Here is a 23,937-nt window from a genome sequence, read left to right as displayed (position 1 = left end):
GAATTTTTAAAAAAGGCTATAAAGGACATTATTGACACAATTTAGGAAATTTGCATATGAGTTGTATATTAGATAATATTATAAATTAATGCTAAATGTTCTTAATGTGATAATTGATTTGTAGGAAGATGCCCTTGTTTAGGGGAAAAACAAGGTGAAATATTTAGGGTAAGTTGCCTTGATATCAGCCACAAATCTCAAATGGCTTAACCAAAGCCAAAAAGTTTGTGTGTAACAGTATATAGATAGGAAACGAAGTGGGGCAAAATATTACGATCGGTGAATCCAGGTGAAAGATAGATGGCATTTGCATTACTGTGTGAAACTTTCTTGAAGGTTTAAAATTTTTCAAAATAAAAACTTGGGGGAAAATGTAGAATAAAATGTAAAATACAAAAAAATGATGTAACAAAATATAAAGTGCTTATTGACGTCAAGGAAATTAACAATGAAACCCAAGGGTTAATGTAAAATGACTTTAAGAGAATACATAATTAAAGAAATTCCGTAAAGAGAAGACTGGAGCATTGACGGAAAACATAGAAGCCTCCCACAGGAATAAGTAAAACTGTCGTTATTCTCAGGTGATATGATTACATATGTACAAATCCAAAAGAATTCACGAACTTTTGGAATTTGCAAGTGAGCTTAGTGAGTTTGCTGAAACCAAAGTCAATATGCAAAAGTCAACTGTATGTCCACCTAAATAAAGAAAGAAAGAAAATTTAAAGAAAATCTCAAGGATGCAGGGGTGGCTGTGCCTATCATCTCTCCTCTTAATTAGCTGACTTGCTTCTACAGAAACGAGGTGCCAAGTGGGAAAAGACTCTACACCACTGGTAGCCCCATCAGTAAGTGGCCCCAGCTGCAGGTGCCATGCTAGGCGTGGGGGTGTTGCTGGAGCACATTCATCAGGCCTCATGACTCTGACCTGCAGGAGCAGGCAGGGCTACTGTTCCACAGTGGGGCAGGCAGGATACATGTGCGTGGAGCTCGGGTGGTACGCTTCGAGGCCTCTTGGTATGCCTTACCTAACTGTAACTGTGGATGGACTGTGCCTCAGCCCTGGCCCGAGGAAGGCATGGTTTCTAGAGGCTCACACGTCTTAGGAAGGAGGGCTTGAGATGCACTACTACTAGGACATCCAGAAGCGATGGCCGAGCCTGAGTGGAATTTCAGTCGTGGAGAAGGGAGGTAATGAGTACCAGGCGTGGCCCTGAGACTACTGGCAGCGACAGGAGTTGCAGTTTGCCCCACTAAGCTCACCCAGAATTCTAAGTCTCCCCTGAGGAAGAGAGATGCGCAGGAACCATTGAAGAGCTACTTCCCAAACGTGTGGGGAAGTGGATCCGTGCGGCACAAGGGGCCGACCATGGCAGCCAAGGGGGTGTGCTGCTCAGCTCCCCTTCAAGAGGGAGCCTGTGGTGAGGAGTGCAGTCCGCTGACAGCCTCCAGCTACAGCGTCTTCAAGATCCACAGCCGCATTCGAGCTGGGTATGTGCTCCCTGGGCACTCCCAGTCGGGGAGGGAAGTCAGTAGGGCCACCCAGGGCCCTGTCATCTCGGCCTGCGGTTCTGTATGCGCATCCATGGGTCCCCAGCGTACTGGCAGAGACTTTCCACAGAGCTGCGTCTCAGTCTGAGGCTCTTCCCGCTCAGATCTCCTCTCTGGCTCTTCTCTTTTCGTATGTGTCAGACCCGGAAGATTTTCCTGACAAGTCCTGCTTCCTTGCTCCTTTATCTTCCACAGGGGCTACCCCTAGTCCATCGCTTGTGCGCCCGGCGATCTTGGTGTTAGATCTACCTTGGGACTCGATCTAGAGACCCAGGGGACCCGAACTGACACAGCCTCAGTTGTGACGCCACAGAAATGCGGCAGGTACCAGGAACCTCACACACAGGTAATCACTGTTGCATTCCGGAAGGTGTCACTTATTTCTAGATCTCTCCTCCTTATTATGGAAACCTAACTTATAGGCAACGAAGAAGAGTGGAGTATATCAAAGAAGAAAGTCTTAATTTTCTATTATTTTATATTTGGAAAACTTGTAACACAGGTATGGGTGGTTTTCTCCTTCCTCTCTTGAACATACATACCCGCTCCAAAAAGAGAAGAGGACAAGTACTGTCTGAGCTTGCGCACAAGTGGTGTGCTGGGGGTGCTGATCTGTGTTGTGAAAGATCTGATTGGCTGTCCCTTAGAAGCCAGCCACAGAGACCTCTCTACTCCCTTGTTTTTGCCAGCTTCTGGGCACCAACTTCAGTATTATCCAGCCAGAACTCACAGACTCAGTGATATTTTTAGGAGGAAAAAGTACTTAATAACAAGACCCTGCTTTTTTAAATAGCATTTTAATTAATGATGAACTCAGAAAGGAAGATTTTACAATTAATTTTCCTCTCAACATCCCTCTCAGTTGTCATGAAACAGCCATAGCAAAATTATTCTCTCTCCTGTATGGAACAAAAACCAAAATACAAAGTTTAATAAGTCTTAGGAAGGCCACAGGGACAGAATGGGAAGTGAATGGTAAAAGTCAAATTTCTTCCGGTTCAGTACATTGGCCTCCAAGTGAACATCTCATGGTACCAGCATGTTACAAAGAGACCCTTGAGGTTCCAGATTTCCTCACTTCCCTTGGCCAATGTCTGGTTACAAATGTGTGTGTGTGTGTGTGTGCACGTGCACAGGGGGGCGGGGGGTAAGGGTGGTGTGTGTGCTGGCTACTGATAAACTTGATGAGAAAGGAAGATGGCTGGTTGGAAGGTAACTTCCTACCTGACAGTTTGGTGACTTGTCAAGGTGACACAATCTGACGTAGACAGAGCTGAGGTCTCCTGACTGAACACGGTGCTTTGGCTACTGCCTCTGTTCTAGCTACGTCTGTGTGCTTCTGAGTTGACTCTTTGTGTTCCTGGCTGCCGCCAGGCCCCCACCACGATTCCACAGGATCTTGACTAACCTGGTCCTCAGCCAGAGGTCTGATTTATCCACTTACTTCTTAACACTTGCTGTATGTGATTTTTTCCAAATGGCTTTGATTTTACCAGCCCTAATATTCTCTGCGAAAGAAGGGTACATTTTTCTAGTAAAAATGTTTTGGTGTACATCATCGTTTATTATAGCCCCCCAAATATATATAAATTAAAACAGTAAAGAATGATTCCTTCGTATTTTAAGACACTAAGTCTCCAAAATTAAGGAACCTATTGTGCTTTGCTCTCTCATTTCAAACATTAAAACACACGAAGTAAAACTGCCAACTTCATTTTCAATTTGAAGCATAAATTTAGTAGAATAAATAAAACACTTTCAGAAATCTCAAGTCAGGAATTAACAGGCTAGAGGCTGAACTAATCATCTTGACATGGTTTGATTATCACTTGGCTTATTCTTTTCACTCCGTTACCTTTTTATCAACACACCGAAACGGAACGCAAATTCTACCGTTAGAGTAGGTACGATAGAGCTGCTAAGAGAAGAAACACTTCCAATGATTCTCTATACCCCTGGACATTTGTCCTGCTTTACAGTGTTGATCTCTCATGTCTTGAGCCTCTTACTGAGCAGGGAATGTTTATCTGTGCACAGTCCGTTCCTCTTTGGGCTGGGATTTTCCCTGGGGTCCGAGGTGCCGTCACTGAGCAGTTCTGAGTGTGCTTCATTCGGCAACTGCAAGACAGATGCATAGACTGCAGCGGGCCAGGACTCCCCGCCCCCCACCCCCCCCCGCACCCCCCAGCCTCCGCGGGGCTGACTCAGCGGGCCAGTGGGGCAGCTCAACCCCACACAACACCACAGTGCTGTGCCGTCCTCCCGAACCCTGGCTACTCTCTTCCATAGACATCTGAAATGCAACGTCAACATAAAATCCGGGACTCCCAGCCAAAATTTCAGGAACATGTGTGCTAACTCCAATGTGCGATTTCCCATGAACTCTCTTCTTCTGTAAGCTCCTTGTCAATGCGTGCTCAGTTCTCAGCTATGATTCTGTCCGGGACGTGATAAGCGAATCTCAAACTACAGATAAGAATTGATTTCTAGAATTGGTTTGTGTTCCACCAAGAGACAGAAGCAGTCCTGTTAGCAAACCATTTGCTCTCAAAGAGCCTAATGTTTTTGCACCAGGAAAAGGGCTTTGCTGACTGCTCCGTACGTGCAGGCGGGCTCGAGGCACTGAGTGTTCCTTTATGCATCGGAGTCATAAACAAATAGCAAATTATGCAACAAAGCCTCTTGAGTGTTCGCCTTTCTGTTTCCTGAGCCGGGGAGCGCTTTCTCACACCCTGGGCAGCTCGGGGAGAGAATGGAAAGGCCCTCTGCTGGAAGCACATCAAATGCAGAAACTAGGCCACTCGGTGCCAGAGGGTTCCCAGGCCCCGGCGGCCATCTGAGACCGAACCCGGGCCTTCTGGAGCCACACTGCTAAGGATTCTGCTGATTTTAAAGAGTGATGTGTGGGAATCCGAGCCAGTGTCAGGTGGCCCTCAGACAGGAAGGAGCTGAGGACATTTGTTACCATTTCTCTCTATATTTTGCCGGTTTCCTTGACAGGTCTGAGGGTTTTGGGGGGGGAGTATGGGAATGATCCTGTAAGAATGGCTCTTTGACTTTATTTCTTTCAAACGGTATGACACTTGCTTTGAAATGTAATCGTGCACTCAAAATTGCCACAGTAAGCCAACCCCAGCAAAGGTGGATTTTATTCTAAAGGTTATTGTACAACTTTTTAAAATTTGTCTTCCTTTTAGTCAATTTTCCAAAGTTTTAAACTTTTCCCCTAAAAACAGAGTAACAGACTCTTTCTTACCTTTGCTCTGCATGGAGCATTCTCAGAGATCATACTCTCACTTTGGACTCCGATGGCTTCTTCTAAAACTACATCAAGGAAGATACAATGGAGAAGACAGAATAACATAAAAATCTTAAAAAAAAAAAACCTTTCTGGTATCTTTAGAAATACCTTTAATGAAGAACTGAGAAGTAAATGTAATGTGTTTAAAACATGTCCCTATTAGAATTGCTGCTTTTAACTACTGGGTATTTACCCCAAAGATACAAAAGTAGGGATCCGAAAGGGTACGTGCACCCCGATGTTTATAGCAGCAATGTCTACAATAGCCAAACTGTGGAAAGAGCCAAGATGTCCAACGACAGATGAATGGATAAAGAAGAAGTGGTATATATAGACAATGGAATATTATGCAGCCATCAAAAGGAACGAGATCTTGCCATTTGCAACGACGTGGATGGAACTGGAGGGTATTATGTTGAGCGAAATAAGTCAAACAGAGAAAGACATGTATCATATGATCTCACTGATATGAGGAATTCTTAATCACAGGAAACAAACTGAGGGTTGCTGGAGTGGGGGGTGGGGTGGGAGGGATGGGGTGACTGGGTGATAGACACTGGGGAGGGTATGTGCTCTGGTAAGTGCTGTGAATTGTGCAAGACTGTTGAATCTCAGATCTGTACCTCTGAAACAAATAATGCAATATATGTTAAGAAAAAAAAAAAGAAGAAGGTAGCAGGAGGGGAAGAATGAAGCGGGGGAAATCGGAGGGGTAGATGAACCATGAGAGACGATGGACTCTGAAAAACAAACTGAGGGCTCTAGAGGGGAGGGAGGTGGGGGGATGGGTTAGCCCGGTGATGGGTATTAAGGAAGGCACATTCTGCATGGAGCACTGGGTGTTATGCACAAACAATGAATCATGGAACACTACATCTAAAACTAATGATGGGGATTAACATAAGAATAATTAAAAAAAAAAGAATTGCTGCTTTTAAACTTTTATTGCCACATTTCATCATTGTCATTTACAAGGGGCACTGAACCTGGGTTAGGTATGCCTCGTTCCCTTTATTCAAAGGAAATTCTTCGGCCCACCGTTATTAATGCCCAAGCTCTGAGATGCCTTTGAAGCAATGGTGACAGACTTGCCTCATCCTATACTCTTCCTTCCACCTGGCCCTTCAGAGGACCGGAGGAAGTGCAGGTGTGTGAGGAATGCTTGCCAGGTGTGGGTGTGATCTTGATCCAAAGACAGTGACCATACTACAGATAACTTGGGCTGACTCCCAAGTTTTCCAACACTGACAACCTATTTTGTATGCTATATCGATTCCTGGCTTATCAGCCTTACCCTAACCCCCAAAAGTCTGAGAAGGGAGCAAGTGATAATCAAACCATGTCAAGATGATTAGTTCAGCCTCTAGCCTGTTAATTCCTGACTTGAGATTTCTGAAAGTGTTTTATTTATTCTACTAAATTTATGCTTCAAATTGAAAATGAAGTTGGCAGTTTTACTTCGTGTGTTTTAATGTTTGAAATGAGAGAGCAAAGCACAATAGGTTCCTTAATTTTGGAGACTTAGTGTCTTAAAATACGAAGGAATCATTCTTTACTGTTTTAATTTAAAACTATAACTAAAGCAAAACCAAAGTATTCTAACATTTGACAGTTTGTTATGTTTTCCAACAGGGTTTTATGTTGCTAGTTCACTTTTTAAGCTCAATTTATGCTCATAACAAAAAACCAAATGAACCTAATTATATAATATAGGTAAGCAAAAGATAAATTCCTGTGACAGGGATAGTTCTGAATGACAAACAAAAAGCCTCAAAAGTTAAATGTAATAAGTGAAATATACACACAAGTCAAACGATTCAGCGTATAGCAAAGAACTGTTAACCTGTATCCTGTAATTTTTATTACTAATGTTTCTCAAATTTCCCTGGTAGAAGGCTAAAACCCTATACACTGCAGCATCTGTAGGCACGGTGCGAGGCAGACATGCAGTTTTTTTAAAAAGTGAAAATAGGGAAAAAATAAGGCTGTGTCAGGTCCTTAAAAACCCAGATCTGGAGCTGTGGGAGGGCAAACAGAAAATTTAGAGTTAACTAAGAGTCTACATAGGTATTACTTTTCAGCTTTTTCTAGTGCTACCTACAAAGTTACACATTCATTTCCAAGCGCCTTCCATTCTGTCATGAAGAACAACACGCACCATCATGTATGACCGGGTGTGAGATGGGGAGGCATCTGAAATGTCTTTGAACAGACCTGTTAGAATCTCATCGAGTTTGTCCACCATAAACTTCGCATCTTCTTCCGTGAAGCACATAGGTGGTTTTATTTTAAGCACATTTCGATGAGGTCCGTCGGCACTGAGAAGGACTCGCTTTTCTTTCATCCTAATTTGGGCAGGAAATATGCGTGAGTGCATACAACTGGTAACTAAGGTTACGTAAGAATGATGTGAAGAGGGGTGCCTGGGGGGCTCAGCTGGTTAGGCGTCTGCCTTCCACTCAGGTCATGGTCCCCGGGTCCTGGGGCGCATTGGGCTCCCTGCTCAGCGGGAAGCCTGCTTCTCCCTCTCCTTCTGCTCCTCCTCCCGCTTGTGCTCTCTTTCTCTCTCAAATAAAGAAATAAAATCTTAAAAAAAAAAAGAATGATGTGAACATAGACCAGTTAAGTATTCTCATGTAAGCAGCCCACATTTATAAATTGCATGCATCTCCAACTTCCCTTATTTGGAGAGATGCGAAGAAATAAGAGACGCTTTCAAGGAGGGGGAGGGGCATGTTTCAAACCGGGACATCAGTCAGGTGTGGGGGTGCACTTACTCGTAGATGACATGTTGAGCTTCATCTGTGGCGGGGGTCCTCTTCTGACGGTCCTTCACCAAGTCAATTCCAATAAACAGGCCAATGCCTCTGAAGAAGGTAAAGAAAGAAACTTGACAGATGCTCTATCAGACACCGCATTGTCATAAAATATTAACACTGTTCCCAAACTTCAGTTTAATTCAACGCTGGATATGATTCCCCATAGGGGTAACTGTTATTGATTCTAACTAATCCAAGATATCAATTCAGTGTCACAGGTCTGTCCAGTTTTTGAACCAAGCTGGTTTTGTCGTCCAGTTTTTTTCTTTACTTAATTGTAAGAGAAAAAATCTTAAAAACAATCTTTTATGTTATTTAGTTTCTCAGGACATTAATGATTATGTTTAATGTTTACATATATCTATGAAAAACATCAAGTTTTCCAGGATGTCATTTTAAATAATTTTTTTTTAAAGATTTTTATTTATTTATTTGACAGAGACAGTGAGAGCAGGAACACAAGGAGGGGGAGTCGGAGAGGGAGAAGCAGGCTTCTTGCGGAGCAGGGAGCCCGGTGCAGGGCTTGATCCCAGGACCCTGGGATCGTGACCTGAGCTGAAGGCAGCCGCTTAACGACTGAGCCACCCAGGCGCCCCATTTTAAATAATTTTTAACAAATCATTTAGAGTTACTTTAAGTTCCTTCTTCTCATCTTTCAGGGGCTGAAATTATATTGGCTTTATTTTTTTTTTTTAAGTATAAAATTGAGAAAGATATACACCCAAAAGTTAACAGTGGTGATATCAGGATTCTGGATTAAGAATGAGTTTTGTTTTTTTTTATGTTTTTCAGTGTTTTCTAGATTTGGTTTTATGGAATTTATTTTAAATTTGTAAGATAAAATTTAAGCTATTTTCATTGGAAAAATGAATAAGCACATGACAAGTTCATGATAAACATACCTGATGTCTCCTATCAAAGTATGTTTAGCCTTCTGTTTATTGAGTAACTCAGTAAGATAATCCCCTACTCTAGTGGCATTTCCTTGAAGGTCTTCATTTTCGATTATATTCAGGACAGCCAAACCAACAGCAGAAGATACTGGATTTCCTCCATACTGCAGAAAAAAGATTGAAAAAGCATAATAGTTGAGTTAGTGGTATTGCTTCATCCATGAGAAATTTGGCTCACACATAGGCAGGTAGAGCTATAATTTCAATAAGTTTTTCCCTTGTGCTATAAACTTTTTAGATTCAGAATATAATGTGATTCTATTTGCTTACAACTGAGTAAAAATTCACCCCGAATTATATTTTCTATGCTGCATAATTGGTATGGAGGACTATCAGGGAATTTGTTAGTTCATCCAAACAAAAACCAGACACTGCTTTGGGAACTAAGGATTTCAGAGTGTGGTTCAGTGAGGGGGATATGGGCTTCTGCCCCTGAACAGTTGTGTGAAAACAGCTAAACAATGACATTTTCTCCGAATAATTTATGTCCTTAGATTCGAATCTTACTTTTAGTTGTCACAAGTCCTACTACACATACAGCACAAACTATAATAATTTTTCCAAGCTTAAAGTTCACGACTTATGGGGGTAAAACCAAGGAAATAAAATTTCCCAAAGATAGAAAATTTAGTATCTTCTGTGACAGTCATATAACATTTATAGTTCTGTATCATCCAAACACTTTAGAAATGTTTGGGGAATTTAAATGTGATATAAAATAAAGAAGATCATATCATCTGTGGATGAAACATCATAACCTCTAGAGTTAGCAAGGCAACCATTTATCACTGGAACAATTAGTCATTTTAGAAAGGGGAAAGATACACAAGGAAAAATACAAGGAGAATTATGCCAGATAGAATGAAATATGGTTAGATCAAAATTTGGCTTAGGTCCTGGGGTGGTTAGCTGGCAATCACTTTATTCTTTATTCTTTACTACATTGGCAAGAAGTGTAAGAACACACAGTATTTTTCCCTGTAAGCATAAACCGGGAGGCCAACATTTACCGTATTGAAATATTCCATCCCAGAACTGCTGAAGGCTTCTGCGATTTCTTTGGTTGTTACCACGCATGCCATTGGGTGGCCATTGCCCATTGGTTTTCCCATTGTGACGATGTCTGGAACAAAGTCTTCACCATGCATTTGGAAGCTCCAGAAATGTTTCCCAACTCGGCCAAAGCCCACCTGAACTTCATCAGCTATAAACACACCTCCTGCTCTGTGTACGTATCTGAAAAGCGAAAGGGAAGTCTAACGTCTTCAGGTCACTGAGAGTCCCCAAACCCACCCACAAAGATACAGATTATGGAGGACTTAAAAAAATGTTGTTAATTTGAGGTCTGGAATCGTTGTCAAAAACAGTTCTGTGCTCAAACCCCCAGTGACACCTATGTGATGTCACTGACTTTGAAATATAATCACATACTTTCCAGAGTAGACATATTCTTATTATTCAGGTTTGTGCTGCTTCAGTTAAGCTCTACTGTGGCATTTTAAGTGGGAAGAGAAAGACGTGAACAAGAAGTAGTGTTTAGCAGGGTTAATCTTCAAATGTTTACTCATTGGTAAGGCATGGGCACCAGCCAGAGACGATGTCAGGCTGGGAACTGGGGCAGAGCCCGGAGGCCCCCCCTCGGTGGACCATGTGTAAACCCTTTATTTGCTGGATCTTGGGAAGGTGGAGGGTTTCGCGGGGTCCTGGCATGGCAGGCATGCTGAAGTGGCTATTTACCAGCTAGTCTGGAAGTACTTCAATATTTTAACCAGTATGGCCTTGCAGAACTGTCACAGAGCCTTCAGTTTGACCCAGAGTGCCCAAGTCAAGTACATACTCTGCCACTTTCTGGAAGTAGCCTGCTGGAGGAATTATTTGTCCGCCACAACTCTGCATGGATTCAGCAATAAAGGCAGCAATCTATACAAGAGAAGATGGGGTCAAAGTCCATTAGGTGCCCCTTGAGCCCCCTAAAAAAGAGGACTTCTTACAGAGCAGGTTATTTTCAAAATGGTTGGGAATGGGCCTGTGGAAGGTGGCAAGTCGCAAGTAGGCCACTTGGTGACAAAGATGAGAAGAGATGTCCGTGCTGGAAGAGCAACTGATCTGAAATTCATCCGTTTCTGAAATTCTAGAGTACCAGTGACACCACCATGAGAAATGGAAGAGAGAGCAACCTCCGGTTCTCCATTATTAATTCAAACGCAGTGTTTTCATTAGGATCAACTGAGCAAGAACGCTGATCAGTCTTTGACATCAACTTCTAAAAAAATTACCCAGGTTCTAACCCCATTACCGAGGTGCCTGTTCCCTCAGCTGGGTGATGAGGACTGCCTGAGCCTGGAATTTGCTCTCGGGAAAGGGGAGGGTGACTGGTGGCCACACAGGTTAGTTACTGTGCTGTATTTCTAGTTCTTACCCTGAACCGGACTTAACGGAATCAGGCAATTCACAAGAGGAATTGCAGAGGGAATGCTCTAGAGGGGAAGAAAGGAGGAGTAGAAGATAGGTAACACTAAATCAAGAAGAGAAAGCATAGACAAGATGAGATATGAAGTCAAGAGAACCGAAGTTTCCGTCCAGACTACATCTCAGTAACTAGATTACCTTGGCTTAAGTTCTTCACTTTTAAATATTTCATTTATTAGCTATAAAATGAAGCCACTGGACCTAAGAGATTGCTTCTCTAAAATCCCCTGACTTTTCAAGCACATCTAATATTCTGAAGCTTCCATCTTATATTTGCTCATTGCTTTCAGCATTGTTAACAGGACAGCATCGGGTCCATAACTACTGAATGTTAATGTTCTCAAAAAGTTCTCCGAACCCTTTTGGCAGCAAAAAGACCATGTGATCTTGGTAATGTAAACTTTTTTCTGGAAGCACTCTTTACCGTTTGTGTAAGGAGGGATGGGCTACCCTTGAAAAAGAAAAGCATATGAAGGTCTCCAGAACAGGTAGCGCTTAGGGCTAGTTGCACAGATGTCACATCTGAAGATACAAAAAATGACTGGGATGGGAAGAAAACATCCCGTTAAGAAACGCAAATGACTCTCCAATCACTAAGATAAAAGTATTTGCATTGGAAAAAGGAAAGGCTTCATTTTTATCTCAATTAAGATTTTTTGGGGGGCGCCTGGGTGGCCCAGATGGTTAAGCATCTGCCTTAGGCCCAGGTCATGATCCCGGGGTCCTGGGATCGGGCCCCACATCGGGCTCCTGGCTCGGTGGGGAGCCTGCTTCTCCCAATCCCTCTGCCTCTGCCCCTGCTCATGCGCGCTCTCTCTCTCTCTCTCTCTGTATCTCTGTGTCTCAAATGAATAAATAAAATCTTTAAAAAAAGTTTAAGATTTTTTTTTATTTTATTGCCCTGTTGATGCTATAAGCCAGTTTAAAGGCAAAGCATGTGTCAAATCACTTTAAAACTCCACATAAGTAACCCCCAAACGGGCTGAAAATTTATGTTAGGCTGAAGAGAGTAGGGTGAAGACCGAGAAAATGGAAACTCTTTTTTCTTACTCTGGAGGATTCTGGTTCTGTCTTCGAAGCCCAGGCTCAGGTTGGAGAAACACCTGCCTTGGCTAACCCAGGCTCTGCAGCTTTGGGTAAGTTGGACCAGTTCGAGGGAAGCAGCATGGCTTCCTGGGCCCGGGAGCCTGCACTGGCTCAGAGGTCCCAGGGCCACTGTGCCTTTTCCCTTCCCTTCCTCATATATCAGCCCACCCCCCAATGCTACTTGCATTTGGAAGAGTCTGTCCATGGGCCTTTTCTAATCCCCACTCCCCCTCCCCCTTTGGGCCAGAGTCAGCAACCCACTGGGAAAGTGAGAAATTAGGCCACCAGTTCTGAAACAGGCATAATGACTGCATTTTCAGAATAAATAAAAATAGTCTTAGAGGTATGATCATAATAACACACTTTTTGAAATATGAATCTAGTGAAAAGCAAGCAGAGAAAAACAGAACGGGGATGGAGATCTAATCTTTTTCCACCTCTCCAATGTGTCACAGTGATTTCCATCCACTTTATAAAAGATGTTACACTGTTTCCAAAGCTGTAAATACACACCTTCCTTCCACTGTTATGAGCTTCTTCAATAATTTCCTTTACTTCCTCTGCATAAGCGCTGGCTGGGTCTGCATGATCTTCTCTGTATTTGCCTCTGTAAGTATCTGGAGTTGGTGCCTGGAAACAACCAAAAGGTAGAGTTTCTCAAGATTTACCTCTCAGACAAATGAACTTAAAACAAACAAACAAACAACAACAACAACAACAACAAAACGGCATTTCCCCACAAGAGCATACTGGAAAGGTGACCATGTAGGTTTAAGTGACTCTAGGTTCTTTTGTTCTTTTTCCTTAACATTTCTGAATTCTGTGAAAACTAAGATCTTTGCATTTGTGAACAGGAGCTTGGATTTGCTCCTAGACCTTTATAAGTCAAGACTACATCCCTATTTGAATCAAGAGCAAATTCACATGACAAGTGTGATTATTGTATTTGAAAATTTCAATGGATGAAAATTGTATTAATTATTCTATACTGAAAATAAACCAACACTTACCAACTATATAGCAAATTGTAATCATTCTGAAAACTAGAATGCCTTAGCACAGATATCAGGTCTTACCATTTTGAAAGAAGGAATTGATGACTCGCTTAAGAAAGTCTACTGATCCTTAATTAAACCAAAGGGGTTTTAATATTTCAACAATAACTTGATTGGTTTCTTTATTTTCTTCACTATTTATTTTACTTCATAACTCTACATAATACTTTAGCATAGAGCAGTATAATTTTGAGACATTCATACACACTAGATTCAACTCCAAATTGAAGCTAGCATCAGTAGATAGGAAAAGTAATTAAAGACCAAAAGGCAAGAAAAATAAAATGATAGCTGTGAATAATAGCCTTCACTAATACCACATTAATTTGCTAATTGTGATACTCATCGATGGATTTTAAGCCACATCCTGTCATTAACCAGCTTTTTGACTTTAGTAAGTCAAAGTAACTGCTCTAGATTTTATTTTCTTTTTCGTAGTTTCATTTTGATGAAAGGATTGGACTGGATTATCATTAGGCATTCTTCCAGTACCAGCTTTCTGATTCTTGGACTCTTAAGATACTTACCACATGCACAAATGCTTTCTTGACATCTTTGCCCTTTCGGAATTTATATGGACTGATCTCAATTAAAGATGATAGGTGACCATGATAAGCACTGGAAAGAAAAAGAACAGGAACCAAAATCACTCAGAGAAGGAAGTTTTTGTAGTATATGAAAAACAGCAGTGTACAGCATCTAGGAGAATCTCAACCTTAGTGCCAGACTTAACTATACAAGATCTAATTCTTCATGGCAAGACTGGCCATTTAATTTGTCCAGTTCTCCTTATTCATGTGATAAAACACATAGGAAACCAAATATGGATCCTCATAGACAATTTTTTTTTTAAGCAGGAAAAGAAAACTTAATTTCTTAGGATGATATTAGATGTGCTAAATTAGATTGTCTAAATGCAAAAATTATTTTCTATAGCTTTATGGAAAACTTGCCAAGTAAGTATGCTTTAAATGTATTCGACAGTTACATTCTAGTGAATTTTAAAACAACTTTATATCACAGAATGGGCTGTGTTTCTGTCTGGAACAGTTTCTATGGGATGTCGGATTGCATATGCTGGGCAAATACAAGTTGGTAAGGGCAGGAGGTCTCCTCAGGAAGAACTAAGATTGAGAGATGACCAAGTGGCTATGAGATTCTTTTCGCTTGCTTAAAATACAGGTGGCTATAATATTCCCTTTTCTGTTTCTTGCCCAGAGGCATAAGTGGGAGATCTGGAAAAGAAATTTTAAAAAGCCCACGAATAGATAAAACAGAGAGAGAGGACTTCCCTTAGCAAGACTAAAGATGCACCACAGTAAGTATCAGAATGATACGTATGTATCAGTAAGTATCTATCAGCATGAGAACAAAGAGAAGACTGGGACAGAAGGCCAGCTCAGAGACACCTCCACACATAGATTTAACACAGTGGACACTAGGTGGATTTCATATGAGGTAGTAGAAGAAAATAGAGAAAACATCTTTGTGATCTGGGGGGTGTGGTGGGTGTAGGGGGAGAGATATTCACAAAACTTATATCACATAAACCATATGATGAAAACTTTATCTATTTGATTTGATGAAAATTAAAGATTTTGGTTGAAGGATACCATGGACAAAGCTAAAAGATAGATGATAGTATGGGAAAAGATATTTAAAATGTTTCAAACTACAAAAGGATTAATGCTCACAATGGTGGTTCTCAACTCTGCCTGCATAGTAGAATCACTTGGGAAACTTAAAAATATATACTGTTTCCGGGGATCCACCACTGATTTTCTTTTTTCTTTTTTTTTTAAGATTTTATTTATTTATTTGACAGAGAGAGACACAGCGAGAGAGGGAACACAAGCAGGGGCAGTGGGAGAGGGAGAAGCAGGCTTCCCGCGGAGCAGGGAGCCCGATGCGGGGCTCAATCCCAGGACCCTGGGATCATGACCTGAGCCGAAGGCAGACGCTTAACCGCTGAGCCACCCAGGTGCCCCCACCACTGATTTTCTTTAATTGGTCTGGGGTGGGGCCTGGGCATTGGCATTTAAATAAATTTTTCCCAGATAATTTTAAGACACAGTCAAGGTTGAGATCTTTTGATCTAGACTATATAAGCAAACACAAACCAACAAGAAACAGGTGGGAATCCCAATAGAAAAATGGGCAAGGAATACACATTCTAGTCCTGGGAACCTAGGACTATGTTACAGGGCAAAGGAGCCCTTGCAGGTGTGATTAAATTAAGAATCTTGAGGTGGAGAGATAATCCTGCGGGGTCCAGTGGAATCACAAGAGTCTTTACAAGTGAAAGGAGGAGGCAGGGGGATGGTGGTCAGAGGCAGAGGAAGCGAGGTGAGGATGGGGGCCACGGCAGGACCGGCAGAATGGCTGCTTTGATGATGAAGGGGTGACCCCGAGCAAGGAATGCGGGCAGCCTCTACAAGCCGGGCAAAGCAAGCAAACAGAAGAAGCCTCCAGAAGGAGCACAGTCCTGCTGACACCTTGGTTTTGGCCCGGTGAAGACCCATTTGGATTTCTGACCTACAGAACTGTGAGGAAATAAATTTGCGTTGCTTAAGCCACTATGTTTGTGGTAATTCAGCCACTACGTTTGTGGTAATTTGTTACCGCAGCAGTAGAAAATGAAGAGATGATCCGACACATAAAACAAGAGAAGCCTATAAAAGGGCAAGAAATGAGGTATGTGTTCAATTTAATCCTCTGTGACTGAGATGAGTGGGGTGGAGAGGTAGAAAAAAAATTAAAAGAAAAAATCTTAATAAAGATGGGGGTTGTCAGCTTTCTTGTTTAAAATGTACTAAATTCATGTTAAGGAGATGAGACTAAATAATGGCTGGTAATAGTCTCAGACTAACAAGAAAGTATGATCTTTTTCTTGGTTTCTTATTTTCTTTAAAATTTGCTCTAAATTATTATCTTTTAAAATGATTACAGTGGGTAGTCACAACAGTGATGTGAACGTAGAGAGTTTGAAGAAATCAATTATATTTTTATTTTGGAAAATACTGAGTTACTCATTAGAGTGGCTCAATAAATAATGATTCAGGCAAAGCCCATGAGGCCATGACAGAGCATCCAAGAGAGCCTCCCCCGTTTGCAGGAACTTGGACGGAATTACATATCCTTCAGGCCTCAGCTGACCTTGATACCTTACTACATAATAAAATCATTGTGCCATATATCCGCCCTCCTCCCCGTGTGCTTGTAGAATTAGTATGGACAGGATCAACACAATTTTGTCTCTTGAAAGAGCTTCTTGCTTAGAAGTCTTGCATCCCAAACTTACTGGTCAAGGGTAATCACATCTTGGTGGCCTCTGAATTGCCGAGCCAAACGTAAGGCTAAGTCATTGGCTTCAGATCTATTAAGAGATCACAGAGAGAGGGGACAAGGTGACATAAGCTCTTTTAAAAATATTTCAAAATGTTAATTACAAAAGTTGTAAGATCCCAGTTTTTCAGAAATGTGTGGGGGAAATAAGTGCAAGTCCTCTCTTTCCCCTTTAGTCTCCCCTCCCGCCCCAGCAATCTCACTTCATCCTTCTAATACAAGTTCCCCAGATGTCTTCAATAAAGAATGAGACACACAGAAGAAACCCAATGCAAAGGATACGCTGCTCATTTCAAACTTCTGCCCAATTCAGCTACAGGAGTAGGTGACTAACTTGGAGGATGTTAGGAAGCCCGCATTAAGCCTGATCTCAAAGGGAGGAAGGGGAGCGCGAGAGCCCATCAACTTGACCACTAAACTATGTTGTCCTGACTCAATATTTGATCAGCTCCTTACCGACAAAAATAAAGATCATAATTTTTCTATCTGGCTTAGATAGTCTATATATACAACTCAGACACAGAAGAAGAAAATGATCATTTGTGGGATGTTTACTATCTGCCAGACATCATGCTGAGGGTTTTGCTTGCATTTATTCTCGTAACTCCTTTGCAAGGCAAGGGTTGCCATCTCCTTTATATGGATGAAGAAAGAGCCTCAGAGAGGTTAAGGAGGCAGAATAAGTTCTCGCAGCTAATAAGAGGTAGAGCCAGCATTCAGACTGAAGTCTATTTAACTTCAAGATTACTCTTTGTCCTAACCCAGGCTCTATCACCTTCAGTCTCTGGTGACAGCGCTCCTTGGGGCAATCCCTCTTTGACAGTATAGGATTCTTTAGAAGTGAAAGTCAAATATTATGGCATTTATTTATTGAAGGCAAAAATGCTTTATAACAATAAGTTAGATCCTAAAATACCTTAATTCTTTACAAAGAAAAAAGGACGATCTTCTGCTTATAAATTTGGTTTTAAAATCTCATTGCAAAGATGAAAGTGAATCACAGAATCATAGAATCGAACATTTACAGAATTTCTAATAGTTTTAATACATTTATACATATACTTAATTTTAAAAATATGAGTGTACACTGTATGCACAGCTTTCCTCCCAATATAACGTTGCATTGCAAGCTTTTCATGTCATTAGATGTGTATTTCCAAAAAACTTATTTTTAATGTCTGCATAATATTCCCCAGAATAGATATATAACTTGAATTTACAGAATGTAAAAGTTGGGACATACCTATTTTGAATTTACTCCTTCCTTTTTTGTATTTGTGTTGAGGACATTGCCCAAGAAACAAGTCAATCAAAAGTCTTACAAAAGTTATAGCTTGTTTAGTAGAATTCTTTCTTTGCTAAAACCCCTCATTCATGCCTTAAAGAAACTATGTAGGCCCATTGATTCTTTAGCTACTTACTCTACTTCCTGAGGAGGTGAGAGCTATTTGACCGGTTAGGTTTTCTCACATGAACCTAACCTTCAGGGATACTAAAGCATGCTAGGTAAGCTTTCCCCATCTTTCACCAAGGAAGCCATGGTAATAAGAAGTTGAGTTGCATGCACATGTTAATCATCAGTGGCTGGGTCAAAACCCCTAGAAAACGCTGTTGGGTATCCTATCGACCACAATCTCATGAAGTAAAGCCGAAGAACCAGAACCATCAGGGCCCCATCGTGTGGTCACTTAGTACATGGCAAAAATCTCAGGAAACCTTAGATGTCTGGGCTCCTCCAGGAATCAAGAAGAAAGGTATGCGTGAGAGAGTAAAAAAACCAGATTGGTGGGAATGGGGGTGGGGGCGAAACCTGGAAACATACCCTGAATTTGTAAAATAGCAAACAGAGAGTTTCTCCGGCAGGGTTGCTGCAAGGCGCCTGGCGTACTCCACAATATTGTCGTGGAGGAATCGAGAATTTGTGTTTAGCAGTTCCATCTGTTTCAGGGCAGCCTTGACCACTTCTGGGTGGCAGTGTCCCACTAAGATTCAGAAGACAAAAACCCAAAAAAGGAATTACAATTCTAAATTCCTGGAGTGATGGGGATTCTGAAGCAAGGGGGAAAAAAAAAAAGGCTGAGCTGCTTTCTGTCCCACGCTGCGCTGTAACTTTTCCCGGCTAGGACTACTGGCCCATCCAGCCAAGGAACAGCAGCTACTGCACCTCCTGGGGCAAATATCAGTGGCGCCGTGTCTGCCCTACTCCACAAATGTACCCTTCCCAGCACTACAGAGACAGGACATTTACCGTGGGCAACGTTGTTGATGCAGTCGAGGTACTGTTCACCTGTCTCGTCAAACATGTACTGCCGCTGGGCTCGCACTATTTTGATGGGATCCGCAGCAAAGAAAACTTTGCATGAGGGTCTAGAAATAATGAAAGGAAACACTTTGGTCTGGAAGGACTGCTCAGTGTTTTTCCTTCTCAAGGAGGGTCATGATCAGTGGAAAATTACAGTTACATAAAGGAAAGGGAAAACACAACCTGGGTGACATACGTTATTTTTTTTAAATTTCATATTAGCCTGGAACCTTTTACCTTAACCCCCCATTGGTGACACTGCTCACATTTCATATGTTTGTTATATTAAATTTGCCATGATTTGACAACTCTGTTTAGAGGCACATGAATCAACTCTGACAACTCTAATTACACAAACCAATAACTAATTTTCTTCTGGGAAGTTTTGTTCTACCAGAAAACAAAACAAACAAACAAACTTTTTTTTCCCGAGGTTTACTATGTGTCAGGAACTGACAAATATTACAAAATCATTTCATTTAGTCCTCCCAATAATCTTATGAAACAGGGGTTATTATCATTCTCATTTTTATAGGTGAGGAAACTGAGACACAGAAAAATCAAGAAACTTGTTCAAGATTACACAGCCAGTAAATGAAAAAAACAGAATTTGAAAATAGACGGTCCTATACCACAGCCCAGGACAGTGCTTGCTTGCTTGCTTCCTCTCTCTCCCCTTCTAACCTAATTGATAAAGAAATGAATAGCACTGAAAGCTAAATACAAATAAATGGGTAATAAATACTACAAAAGATTTTATAGGAGACCATTTTCAAGTCTTTTGAGTGGTATTTGTCCTGTATCAAATGGATTTTCCATTCTCAAATAATGAAATCCAATTATTCTTCTAACCTCTTAACCCATTACTTTGAACATAATAAAAAGTCATCCATATTTTTGGTTATTTGGATGAATGTCTGGAATATAAATTTTAGCGACATAGAAACATCACAAAGTTTTCTGATGTTGGCCCTATGGACATGTAGAAACTAAAATGGAATATATTATTATTATTTAAAGATTTTATTTATTTGTGAGAGAGAGAGAGAGCACAAGTAGGGGGAGCGGCAGGGAGAGGGAGAAGCAGGCTCCCCACTGAGCAAGGAGCCTAATGAGGAGCTCGATCCCAGGACCCGAGGATCATGACCTGAGCGGAAGGCAGATGCTTAACCCACTGAGCCACCCAGGCATCCCTGGAATATATTATTTTTATTTTGGTGATTTTGCATGCACACACACAAAAAATGCCACATGCATTGGAAGGTAACTGGATGCTTGTATATTAAATTGATACGCAACTGTTTAGAAAGTATTTTGTGTATAGGCAATCTTAATTTAAAATTTAAATTAAATGCCTCAGATTAAGCATCATCAGTTAAAATGAAAACAATATTTAGTGAGAATTTCTTATTGGCTCAATCCCAGCTGTTAGTTTATACCCCTGAGTTAAAAGCCAAAGAAAACCTTCGTCATGAATGTGGGCTGTTAACTGCAGACTTCACCTTCCCTTGTTAACGGTACTTTCCACCTCGCCACTCAGACTTCAGGTAAAATTCTTTCAGGCTGTCCATGGCTACATTCCTCCTTTCACAGAATTTCTTCAGTTCACGTTAGAAGTCATTGGGTTTGCATTGGAATCTAACTACATCGGATTGAAAACTAACAGAAAGGAGTGGTGATTAGAAAAGAACAAGCGGGTGACTGGGTAATGAGGGAGGAATCGGATCATTTTGGCTTTCCCTACGCAGGGATGAGAGATGTTCTGATGTTGGCCCTATGGACATGTAGAAACTAAAATGGAATATATTATTATTATTTAAAGATTTTATTTATCCCACCCGGGGTGGGATAAATACCGGTCTCCTAAAAGGCCATCTAGAAACCTTCCCGGTTGAGACCAGGAGATGAGTAGGAGGAGCCGCCCAGCATTTCTCAGGAGAGGATACCAGTTATTTTCTTTCTTATGCGCCCCCGCCCAGTCCTCTCTCTGTTCACCCGCGACACTGTTTGTTAATTACGTGTGACTATTGCAGGCCTTTGACAGTGGCCACAATCATCACTGATACTTAGATGTGCCTTTTTAAAAACCAGATGCCGCTTACTAATCTCATTTGCTCGCTCCTGTGAAGCAGAAAACTATTCCTACTTCCACAGAAGAAGAAATTAAAGTAATTTGACAGAGGTCACACAGGTAACGAGACAATGTACTAGGACCAGAGCCCAGGTCAGACTTAAGGTTCAGTCCTGTAGGCTTACCAGTATTTCACCCAGTCTTTTATAACACGGGCAAAACAAAAGTAGACAGGAGAGAACACTGCACTTTTTAATTGTAATGAGGGCACAGCTTGGGAGACCGAGGTGGGTAAGTGGCATTTTACCCTTAAGAAAGTGTTTTGTTTTTGTTTTTTAAGATTTTATTTATTTGACAGAGAGAGAGAGCGAGAGAAAGAAAGAGAGAGAGAGCACAAGCAGGGGGAGTGACAGGCAGAGGCAGAGGGAGAAGCAGGCTCCCCGCTGAGCAGGGAGCCCCATGCGATGCCGGGCTGGGATCATGACCCGAGCTGAAGGCAGACATCCAACCGACTGAGCCACCCAGGCGCCCCACGAAAGGGGTTTTAAGGATTTTTTTTTTTTTTTTTTTTTTTTTACAGCCTGGATTAACCCTTTATCTAACCAAGCATGCAAGAAGAAAAAGTTCACTTTAAGCAAAAGCTGTCAAAATTAGTTCGTTTTCATAGCCATTGTCAAAAATATTTTTGAGTTCATGGTTTGGAGAAACGTTCGAGTTGGTGGGATTCGGCGGAGAGCTACCCATCTTCCCTCGCAGCGCCCGTCCCTGGACTGGAGTTGCCCTGCTGGGGACCCCTCGTGGGTCAGCTCCTCCCGCCGCCCGCAGCCCCCACTCGACCGCCGGCGGCTGAGCGCCAGGACAGCGCGGGCGGAGGCGCAGCGGGCGGGCGGCGGCGCGCGTGCGCAGGTGCGGCGCGGGTGGGCGGCGGCGTCTCGCCCGGGCCCCGCCGGCCACAGCCCTGGCGCGTTCAGCCTCGCCGGTCACCTGCCGCGCTTCAGCTCCCCGTCCCCTGCGCTAGTTATTTCCCCCTCTGCGCCTTTCCTCGCGGCTTCGGAGCCCTCACCCGATGTGCTTCCTCCTCAGCGCCAGGGTGTCCTGCTTGCTGTACAGCTCGCACATGGTGGCGCGGCTGCCGGGGCTCCCTTTCGCGTGTGCGCGCCTCCCTCGCGAGCCCGCGGGCTGCCTCCGCCGTGATCCCTCGTGGGGTCCCCTTGCCCTGGGCGTTGGAAGTCACCGGTGGCATCAACTAGCTGGGGTCATCCCCTTTTAAGTCTTGCCCTGCCATTGCCCTTCGCCAAGCCCCACCCTCCCGTTCCCCTCCTCCGCCGGGTGCCTGCTTTGGCAAGTCGCCGGACTAGCCACTCATTCGCCACCACCCTTGTCCTTGGTCTGACTGGCTCCCGTTCCTGCCCTGCCCTTCCCATTTCCCCTCCTAATCCTTGCTACCTCTCCGGACTCGCCTTTTATTTCCCTAACGTGGCCTTGCCTTTCTTTCTCTTCTGCCCGCGAATTCCTTCCTTCCCCCTTTCTTTCTCGTTTCTTTTTGGTGTATCCCATTATGTTCTTGTAACCGTTCAGAGACAGGCGCTCTCTGGAGATACCCAGACTCTGCAGTTTTCTCCTTTCTCACACTGAGCTTATTTCAATACCATAACCTATAACTCAACAAAGGATAAGTAACAGGGGACTGAGTCTGGTACTTGCTGGGAGTGATAATGTATACAGTGTTTCAAAGATCCACTTTAACAGTACTTACACTGCTTATTTCTCTACTTCAGAGATGATAAAGCATACCTTACCTGGTTCAGTCCTTGAAACAATGCTGAGAGATGATCAGATTTATCATGCCATTAACATATGGGGAAAGTGAGGTTATTCCCTGTCCCATGATTACATGTCTACCTGGTGGTGCCCTTGGAATTCATTTCTAGGTTTCTTGACTTCCTTTGGGATGATCTTCACACACTGATTAAATTGGAAGTTCAATATCTGGACAGAGTTAACCCTAATTAACTATAACATTAAGCATGTTATTTTAAGAACTAGACATCCTCTGACTAAACTCCCCTGTTCTGTAGATAAGAACAGTGAGGCACAAGAAAGGTAGTCTTATTCAAGGTCAGGCAACTACTTAGCCATAGAGTTTAAACTAGATCATTTCATTCTTTCTGTGTTTTGAAAGGCAGCGAAGAAAGCTTAATTTACTTACAACAACACACTTGAAAACTGTATGCAGACTATCTTTCTCCTGACTGAAGTTATTAATTTACATTAATGCACTGCAGCAGCAGTATTACTGCATTGCCTAAGATAAATTGAGAAACTGAGTCCTATGAGGAACAGTGTGGTAAAAATTCTAGGTGTTATGAATGAAGGGCAGAAGGCACTTGGAAACTTACAAGAAACCCGGATCATGTAATCTTCGTCTAGTTCCATATTTGAAAGATGATGCCAAATGTACATTTATTCTCAAAACACCTAAACCTGGTGAAGTCACAGATAAGTCACGCTTTTTCTATAAACCTTCATGGTTTCTTGTTATTCCCAGTGCTTTAAAATATGTTCTGTAAATATTGCTGGACCGAGTCTTAGGGCCTAGATCTGGTTCTTCCGTAAATTAGTTGGGCTTCTTGACCTTTTGGAGGCCAAATTTCTTTGTACTAAAAAAACAAAAAAACCCAAAAAACTCTCTTTGACTCAAAGCATTATAAGGAGGGCTGAAAAGAGATCATGATTGTGGAATGTGTGGCAGGATCATTGTTAGGATCTCGATGCTCCTACCTTTTTTTTTTTTTTTTTAAAATACCTGATCTCTCAGCAGTTGACCACTCCTCTCTCCTTAAAGCACTTACTCTTCCGATTTCTTGGCAACACCACACTTCCCTGATTTTCTTCTTCTGTCGCTTAACATTGAAATGTTGGTATCTCTGAGGGTAAGGTCTTAGGCCCTTTCTTTTCTCTGCACTCTTTCCCAAGGTAATC

The 23,937-nt window shown here is 42.2% G+C and overlaps 1 protein-coding gene across 2 annotated transcripts; it reads right to left on the bottom strand.

Annotated features, from left to right (window-relative positions):
* Positions 1 to 3,371: 3,371 nt before the first annotated feature.
* On the bottom strand, positions 3,372 to 22,284 carry ETNPPL (ethanolamine-phosphate phospho-lyase). Of its 2 annotated transcripts, none has more exons than XM_021684501.1 (13): positions 22,019 to 22,284; positions 18,831 to 18,949; positions 18,405 to 18,564; positions 16,539 to 16,613; positions 13,765 to 13,855; positions 12,696 to 12,812; positions 10,465 to 10,547; positions 9,638 to 9,863; positions 8,577 to 8,731; positions 7,633 to 7,722; positions 7,070 to 7,200; positions 4,811 to 4,878; positions 3,372 to 3,672 (listed from the first exon to the last, which is right to left on the bottom strand). In XM_021684501.1, exons 1-13 carry the CDS (start codon positions 22,072 to 22,074, stop codon positions 3,544 to 3,546), a joined length of 1,500 nt encoding a protein of 499 aa, XP_021540176.1. In that variant the 5' UTR covers positions 22,075 to 22,284; the 3' UTR covers positions 3,372 to 3,543. The 2 variants fall into 2 exon arrangements, with proteins under 2 accessions (XP_021540176.1, XP_021540177.1); XM_021684502.2 differs by having other exon boundaries at positions 18,405 to 18,546; positions 22,019 to 22,074.
* Positions 22,285 to 23,937: the final 1,653 nt, after the last annotated feature.

Source organism: Neomonachus schauinslandi, chromosome 2 (assembly GCF_002201575.2).
Source record: "Neomonachus schauinslandi chromosome 2, ASM220157v2, whole genome shotgun sequence".
NCBI classification, from domain to species: Eukaryota; Metazoa; Chordata; class Mammalia; order Carnivora; family Phocidae; genus Neomonachus; species Neomonachus schauinslandi.
The sequence above is the reverse complement of the archived record's forward strand: the minus strand, read 5'-3'. Positions and strand labels throughout refer to the sequence as shown.